General features: G+C 37.8%; 1 protein-coding gene across 1 annotated transcript; it reads left to right on the forward strand.

Annotated features, from left to right (window-relative positions):
• On the forward strand, positions 1-3,258 carry LOC148358803 (C5a anaphylatoxin chemotactic receptor 1-like). Its single transcript, XM_088345402.1, has 2 exons — positions 1-30; positions 1,279-3,258. Exons 1-2 carry the CDS (start codon positions 26-28, stop codon positions 2,330-2,332), a joined length of 1,059 nt encoding a protein of 352 aa, XP_088201528.1. The 5' UTR covers positions 1-25; the 3' UTR covers positions 2,333-3,258.
• The last annotated feature ends 6,261 nt before the right edge of the window (positions 3,259-9,519 follow it).

Below are 9,519 nucleotides of genomic sequence, written 5' to 3' on the forward strand. Positions count from 1 at the left end.
CAGAAGTGCAACATCAACAGCTTTCATGTCGTGAGTAAAATCTTTTAAAGATGTACATATCTTGTGAAACGTTTTATTTAGACATAAGGGATAGCAATTGTTTGACTGTTTTTTACAATTTGGACAAAATACAAAATATGTAACATACAACTTCAACACTTTGGGCAATGCCTCAGATGTGTTTGATTAGAACATTTTCAAGGGTTAGCCATTTTTAGTAATGAATAGGATTTAAATTCACCAAATGAAACTGAAGAGACTAAAGTAAATAAATAAAGAGCAAAACAATACTAACGTTTTTATTCATAGACATAGTTCGTCTTCAATCATATTTTATTCTACTCATAACATTTGTTTACTTCTCTGTTGGGTTTTAGCTTATTTAAACATTCCTTTGAATGTTCTCTGGATAATTTTGCTTCTTAGAAATTGATCCAGATTTGGTGACAAAAATGGTTTTCATTGGTAAACCTATCTGGCTCACAGTTGAACACTTCTCATCACCAATTTATCTAATCATTTTTGGGATTTGGCTTTCCCTAGAACTCAAGTTTCCTGGACTTTAGTAAGTTTGAATATTTCTGTTATCCCAGAGAACACTATTTTATTTGGAACCGTGTTAAAAGGTGACCTAATTTGCTTTTATGTAAAAAAATATTTGACTTTCCCCCTTTATCTTTCTCTGTGTTTCTTCTTTTTTAACAATTTAAAACTTAAGTATTTCACTTACTCAAAAATATGTATGTATTATCACAAAGACGTGTTTATCTTTGTTATCTCAAGCACATCTAAATTTAAAAACGTAACAAATCTTTTATTAAAAAAAGTATTAAATGAAATACTTAATCACAAAGCTGTTTAACAAACGCAAAATACATATTTCGTATCGTTGATTTATTTCAATCAATTTTAGTTTTTTTTCCTATGACTCATAGTCCAATTGAACTTTCAGTGGAAAGGAAGAAAGTCCACCACACGGCCACAGAGCTGATTTAGTGTTGTGATTGTGCTTGTCAGTGTGGGAAAATAATTAAGTTGCTATTGCTGATTCTTGGGTATTCATAAATGAACTAAAAGTACGGCTCTAAATCTCCATTCAAGACTATCAGTATACTTTTCAGTAAAAGCCAAATATACTACTAGGGATGTACAATACAAAATTACATCACTGTTAGGGACTTTCTTCCCCAACATTTTGTCAGACGTAAATTTTGACAGATAGCAAGGACTAACCAGGCATTTTGTATGCAACTAATATATTTTGTTTTAAATTTTCAGCTACATCATGGACGACCTTAACTATGAATTCAACTTGACTTTTCCAGAAGGCAACGACACTTTTCCCCTCTTTCCTGACTTTCCCAACATCGTAAAGCCCCAGATTCAGCCCATCCAGATCGTGGCTCTAACGTTGTACGCTCTTGTTTTTTTGTTTGGCGTCCCTGGGAATGCAATAGTGATTTGGGTGACCGGTTTCAAAATCCCGCCGTCAGTCCCGGCTATCTTTTTCCTTAACCTGGCACTGGCGGACCTCCTGTGTTGCCTCTCGCTGCCTCTCCTGATGGTGCCTCTGGCCAACGACGACCACTGGCACTTTGGCCCTTTGGCGTGCACGATGGTCAAAGGCGTCTTCTACTTGGTGATGTATTGCAGCATCATGCAGCTCGTCTTCATAAGTCTGGATCGCTGGTTGTTGGTGACCAGGCCCGTGTGGTGCCATAACAACAGGGGACCCAAGTACGCGGTCCTGGGATGTGCTCTGGTCTGGTGTCTAGCTCTCTTGGAAAGCATCCCAGAATTTGTGTACACTAAGGAAATCTCTGCTGGCACCCATAAGCAAGAGTGTGTGACGGTTCACACTGTGCAAAGCGCCTGGGTGGTCACAACACTCCGCATCCTGTTTGGGTTTCTCCTACCATTCCTCGTCATCGTCATCTGCCACTTGGTGGTCTACAGAGGAGCCGACTGTAAAATTACGTGCAACAGGAGTCGCTCCAAGCGCACACTGAAGATTATCTTGGCCGTGGTCCTCAGCTTCTTCTTGTGCTGGCTTCCCCTGCACATTGTCAACATCTTGGTTTTGGTCACACCTCGGAATTCCCCTCAAAGCCCCGCGGTATACCTGGCCCACGTTTTGACCCTCTGCCTGGCGTATTTCAACAGTTGCCTCAACCCACTGCTTTACGTCTGTATGGGCCGAAGCTTCAAAGACACAATGAACAAATCCCTGTGCAAGGTCCTGCACCTACTCGGGGATGACCACACGTCGAGGACCAGCATCACCGTTTCTGGCACCACAGATTCCTCGGTGAAGGAGATGACTAACGTATGAGATAGTGCAGACATTGCTGAATGAGGAGCATGGGACGTGATTCCTTTGTTTAACTAAACCAGGTGTGTCAAATATATGGCGGAATGGACATTAAATGGCATCACAGGGGTTCCATTAGGACCTGCAGGGAAGAACAGTTTTGCCTCCACAAAAGATAAATATTGTCACCATTCTGTGGTGCCTTGAACTAAATAATGTTTGGCGGTTACGTCTCAGTCGATGCACAAATTCTGAGTCTTATTTTTGCTACCAGGTATGAAAACTAGATCCATTTTAACACTTACGGTTCACTAATTTAAAAAAAAAACTAAGACATAATTTACATTTATTAAAAAATAGACAAGATTTGTTTTTGAAACTGTTTGAAAAATATCATGACACCAGAAACATTCAAGTCTGCCCCACTAGAGAATTGTTTCCTTTTCCAAAAGTCAAGCATTCCACCTCTGCACACGATTAAAAAAAGAAAAGAAAATTATAGAATAATAAAAAGTTATATTTATAATGATAATAATGCGAAGTAATTCAATTAGGATATTTTATTGATACAGGATTTATTCATAGTTGGATAAATCAATACTTAAATCTATGTCAAAACTTAATGGAACAGTGTGTATCATTTGACCACAAGATGTCGCTGTATTGTGTAATGCAACCAAAAAGCACAAGGAAGAATACAAACCATGCAGACACAAAGTGACAAAACGGGTGCCATTTTTCCTGTATCTTTTTTTGACTGGGCTTTCGAAAGTTTTTTTTTGCATTTTTGGGGGTACAGGTAAAAGCAAGATGGCCGCCAACTATGTCAGCTCCATCCCGGTGAGGCTCATAAAATAAATGCCAAATTCTTGACCGAAGAGGATTTAAAAAAATGAACGTTTATATGAGAGTTCATGTATTTTTGCCCATTATTTAAATAAGTAATTTTTTTCCTTTTTCTTCCCACTAGGAATTGGGTGTGAACATCAAAGTATATTTTTGTAAAAGCATTGCTATAAAAACTTTCATATACTTGTGTTTGTATTCTGTTATGGATTCAAATAAAATCTTAAATAGAATCTGATTACTGTGTATTTAATTTTTGTTCAGGGAAAATAAGAACTATATTTTGTCATAGATGCAATATGGTTGACTATGAAGTAATACCCATGAACATTGTTAATTATTATTTTACAAGAAATTTCATTTGTTGTCTTGATCAATAAAATGTGAGAGAAAGTATTACAGTCAACATTTTAAATAAAAAAGACAATTTTGGAGTTTTAGCTTGTCTGTCATTTTAAAGTTCCAGGACTTTTTGGAACGAAAGTGGGGAATGCCCAAACTTTAGTTTTTTATTAAGAAAAAGAAACAAACAAACGAAAAAGAACTTAGGTAATCAGGGAAGCAATCAGTTAAGATTTCCAAACACGAACATTGACGTACGTCGTACTTTTAAGATTCTAATCAGGATTACCACACAGTTGCAAGAAAACCAATACTTGCATCATATCCTTTACTGTTAGGCCAAATGAAGCTCAAAAAGCAACAAAAAAAAAAAAAAAAAAAAGAAAAAAAGTTCCATATCAACGTCAGCGTTTTCTTATTCCAAATAGGAAATTATTACACAAGTTTAAGAATCACCACATCACTTATTCTTAGTAAAATGTCACAATCAGGCAAGTCTAGACTTCCAAAACAGCTAACTGTGATACGCATTCTATAGCCTTTATAGCCTTAAAATTGTCCTAATTTTAGCTCAAATTTGGTAGTGTTGATTTTTTTGGGCTGGAACAACTTTTCAAGAGGACCAACAACTATAGTTATTTATAGCATTATTCGGCGTGTTTCTCATTTAATATTCAACTTCAATGACAGATGGTACATAGGATCGGAAGCAACATAGGATGTATGACAGATACAGATAGAAAAACTAAATGACATTTTTGTACTGTATCAAATCTGAAAGTCTGTTACACGATATTTAAATAAAATTGAGGCACAATTGTTTTTACATGTCATTCAAACTAAATATTATTAGCTTTTTTTTGCATAGGTCAAATATTATCCAGCTACTAAGTGATTGTGATATTACAACTGCTGGTCACTGTGATTCGTAGAAATGACCTAGCTTGTGCAAAAATGCAAAAAAAAAAAAAAAAAAAAACACACACAAAAAACCCCACAGTGAAAAGATTTAAAGAGACGGCCTTTCAAGGCTTTGCTAAAGATCCAACTGGACAAATGCAAAGATTTTTATTCCTTACAAGCTAAGTGAGATAAACATATTTGATTTAGCTTACAATCTAGTCAAGTCAAGTCAAGTCATTTTTATTTGTATTGCCGTTAATCACAAGGAGTATCAAAGGGCTGCACAGACCATAGATTGTTGCGAACTAAAGACTATTATTAAACCATCACCTGATCTAAAACCTACATGAGGGCAAGGACAAACTCAAAACCTCAGCATGAGGAAAATGAAGAGACATTGAGAAGGGACCGGACCGCACATGAGGTAATCCCCTATTCCAGGATGTTCAGGCTGCAATGGATGTTGCATTAACAAGCAAGAGAAAATTAAAAATAAAATATAAAATATTCAAAGTATAGTATAATAAAAATGAAAAATAAAATAAAAAGTATGACCAGGTTGCAATGCATGTAGCATTAACAAACAATAAACAGACATTGTCAACGTGAGCTATATGTCATTCATAAGCTATAGAATAACAAAACATTTTTTTACATCACTTACATCAGGGGTGGCCAACCTGGTCCCCGAGAGCTGCATGTCCTGTGTGTTTTGGAGGTTTCTCTTCTCCAACTCAAATTTTCAGCTTGTTAGCAAACTGTGTGGGAGCTTGATAATGATCCAGGTGGTTGGAATCGCCTGTATTGGAGCAGAGAAACTCAAAAAACATGCAGAACATGGATTTATGGAGGACCTGGTTGGTCACCCCTGACTTGCATCATAACCCCTAGAGAAGGGGTCATAATGATTAGACCCTGGTCTCTGTCATAAAGTACTGCTCTCAAGACTTCTGCATAGTAATGTCAATTCCACTTTCGTCACATCACAAATGATCAAAACATATTTTTATCTTGTCTCTTGATTTTATTATTGAATTCACAATCACATTATGGCGGGAGTTGTCAAAACGTGCAGTACTTTGCTCTAGAATTTTGTGTAACGAACATTAGAATGCCACAAGTGATGCAATGTGTGGTCATATGATTCTCATTATTTTGAAACAAAATCGCTTTTCGCTCGTATCGGTATTGTTACACGCTGCTGCTCGGCAATGCTGAGGTCTGAATCATCTCCGAAGAGAGGGGTGACGCTTTACACCGGGAAACAACAAAGACTAGATGAGGGAGGTCCTGTATTTTAGTCAGATCAGGAGGCTTCTTCATCTCCTGGTATCCATTGATACCAGTACTCTGTTTCATGTGGGGGAGCAAACCACTACCCAAAAAACGGTCTGAAGAGGGATGGCGCCGCCAGGCTGCACTTGCCTAAGACACACCAATGAAAGTAGTGCCCTAGCAGTCGATGGATCCGTAAACTGTAAACCGTCAATAATATTAATAACATGATACGGTCTTATTCTACATTTGCTCACCGAATTGCTGGACCTGAGTGCTAATAGTAACAAAAATATAGCTCTAAATTTAAAAAAAGATTGGTGACCCCTAAGATAATGTGTGTTAAATAAGCATTTTTGTCAACGGAGTCTGACCCGTATTCTATATCCTCTGTGAAGATACAAAAATGTAAGTAAATAAACTATTCCAAAATCATTTTTAAAAATAACTAAGTATATATGGGGAAATCCCTCAGTTTCTGCAAACAAGGCAGATCTTTTAGTGATGTGTTTATTTGTATAGCCCTTAATCACAAGATGACTGAAAGGGCTGCACAGACCACAGATTATTGCAAACCACAGACCATCATTACACCATCCCCTGATCTTAGACCGATATGCGGGCAAGGAAAAACTCAAAACCTTAGCATGAGGAAAAAAGAAACCTTGAGGAGGGGCCTCACAAGTGATAATCCCTCTTCCAGGATGACCAGGGTGCAATAGATTTAGGATTGGGTAACAGTACACAAAACAGAGTGAACATCAAAAAAAGAAAACAATAGGTATTATGTTGAAATTTGTCCAGAAAGTGCTTATCCTAACCCTACTTCTAATTGTTAGAACATAGTAAAACATAGGAAAAATATGATGAAATGTCAATTCTTCCATGCTGAAGATTTTTTTTTTTAATATTTCCTTGTAGGTTTCAGATCAGGGCTTGTTGTAATGGTGATCTGTGCAGCCCTTTAAGACTTTTTGTTATTAAGTGCTATACAAATGAATGTACCTTGATTTGACACTTAGTGATGTTTTAATTCTTTTAAAAAGCACCAACATACACAAACTCTACTCACTCTGGTTGGAAAACTGAGAAATACCCATCAATCCAAAAACATCAATCAAATAACGTCAGAACTCTATCCAAACGGAAAAATGAGAAACGATTTAATAGTTGTCTTGATTCAAGACCATTTGAACTTTTAAAAGTATTGTGTTTTTCATGATTACTGATTAGCATCACCTGTGCCCGCACATTTGGCGCCAGCCGCTATGGGCTACCTGATTGGTTCCCTGTCCCTTTTTAAGCCCAGTACTTTCACTCTCCGGTTGTCAGTCCGTCAGCGAACCTCTGATGTCACAAGGCAAGCATTTTGACCCTGACTACCGCCTGTCCCGTTTTTTGCACCCGTTTTTCCACCCGTCCGTTCCTGATCTCCCAGTTTGTCTCCAGCTCTGACCTGTTTTTGATCTGGACCATGTTTGCTCTCCCGTATCGGCTATCGACCTGTTTTTCCGTCCCTGATACCGCCATCTCCCTCTCCAGAAGATCCACTTCCGTATTCAGATTTCGATCCGATTGTACGAGCGGCTTGCTTCTCATATCTGGCGAGCACCGGATCGCGGGCGCTGCCCTTCCTCTTTCTATCAATGAACTTGTGTTTAACTCTACGCATTTGGATCCTGATTCCGTCCTGGTCGTGGCAGTGTTTGCCTGTCTCACTCAATTGAAACACTTGTCAACACAGCGTAAAGTTAAAAGCAGTTTGATTTTATTAAAAACTACATTCATTCCGAACAAGGCCACATCATGAATATACACGTAGTTACATATTTACAGGTGTGTTATCTTATGTGTGTGCTTCCTTTGTGTTAGTCACTGTGTTTTTTTTAAATATGTCTTATGTTTTAATGACTGGTTGGTTGCAACTTGGGATGGCTCGATGTACAGTATTTAACACTTTTTCATTAAAACCTGTCCCGTTCTTTCTATTTTGCTTGTCTCTTTCTGTGATTTCCTGGAACAACAGATGAGCAATAGCCATTCTTGCCATGTGCTAGCATGTCATATTTTCAACCTCCGTTAAATCTCATACATATATATTTTTGCAACTTCTACAGTGATAGAAAATAATCAGTTTGCATCGGTCCATCCATAAGTCTGCACTATTGATATCAGTATCTAATGTGAAAAACTAGTATATTGAGTCATCCCTAGTTCCAACGAATACTGACAACCAGGGTTGGGTAGGGTTACTTTAACTGGTTTACTTTCAATTACTTTTGGATTACTCCAATACCAAATATGCTAATAAAAGACAAAAGAAACTAAATATGAATAAAATGATGACTCACAACACGTGGTAAGCTTTCTCTCCTGGCTTTGATCTCTTAGATCTCCTGCAAAACTAACATAAAATGAGAACGGAAACAAAATGAAAATAAATCCAAACAGCTTGCCAACATTATTTTTGCCGTTCCATGTATTCCGTTACTCCCCAAGCCTGCACAAAATTTAGTAATTTTATTCATATTTAGTTTCTTTTGTCTTTTATTAGCATATTTGGTATTGGAGTAATCCAAAAGTAATTGAAAGTAATCCAGTTAAAGTAACCCTACCCAACCCTGCTGACAACATATGAAGCCAGCCATCAGTGATATAATGCATTGAGATGAGCTGTACATGGTTATTTGAAAATTCAGACAAGATAACGATCTAAAAATAACATTAATAATAATGATTTTAATTTAGCATGGGAGGTACTTATATTAAAATTCAAAGACAGACTCCTTGCAATTTCTTGCTTCGACAAAAAATTCAGAGACAACAACATTCAAATGCACAAGAGCAAGCAAAGGGATAATGGTTAATATTTGATTCATTCACAGGCCTGTACGTGTTTTAAGTCGAAGCACATGTTTTCAGCCTTTCAACAAAGTCAAGATTTATGGTACGCATGACATAAAATGTAATGTTGGCCAAGAGTTATTTTGTGGAATACTGTGCCAAAGCGTCGGACTTCCTTCATGTTTTTGTTCTATTAGTGCTCTAATGGCTGTATGATATATAAGCAGGGAAACACCCAGTATGTGTATGTGTGCTAAGGTAACAAGAAACTGCAGTATGTACGTTTTTCTGTGGTGGTTTTAGGATTATCCAGTACACTCTAAAAGATTTGGTCATTTGACTCCTGGGTTATTTTGTTCAAAGCATTCCACAAAATTGTTTAGTACAGAACAAGAAAGGTTCATTGATATAAAAAAAATATAATCAAAATGAGCTGGTGTACACAACCCTATAAAAAACATGCTGTTAAAAGGGACAGTGTGTATTATATGACCACTTGATATTGTGTGTGTTGTACAACAGAAAAGTAGCGCTTAAAGCACAAGGAAGAATATAAACTACGGCAGACACAAAGTGACCAAAAAGTACCATTCGTATTCTTGTTTATGTCATGATTACTGACGCAAAGCACCTGTGTCCGCTCATTTGGTGCCAACCGCCACGGGTTCTGATTGGCTCCCTGTCACTATTTGAACTCAGTCCTGTCAATCCCCTGCTGTCAGTCCGTCTGCGAACCTCTGTGTATACTAGGCAAGCCTTTTTCGACCCTGACTCCCACCTGTCCCGTGTTGCTTTTGTCTATCTCTGGCTACGACCCCTTTTGATCCTGAAGACGTCTACTCTCCCGTCCCGACTTACGACCCGTTTTTGATCCTGACCACGTCTGCTCTCCCGTCCTGGCTTACAAACCGTTTCTGACCCCGACCACTTTTTACTCTCCTGTCTTGGTTATCGACCTGTTTTTTCGCCTTCTCTCGCTACGGAAGATCCACTTCCGT

Source organism: Urocampus carinirostris, chromosome 10 (genome assembly GCF_059441175.1).
Source record: "Urocampus carinirostris isolate Australia breed hairy pipefish chromosome 10, RoL_Ucar_1.0, whole genome shotgun sequence".
In the NCBI taxonomy this organism is placed as follows: domain Eukaryota; kingdom Metazoa; phylum Chordata; class Actinopteri; order Syngnathiformes; family Syngnathidae; genus Urocampus; species Urocampus carinirostris.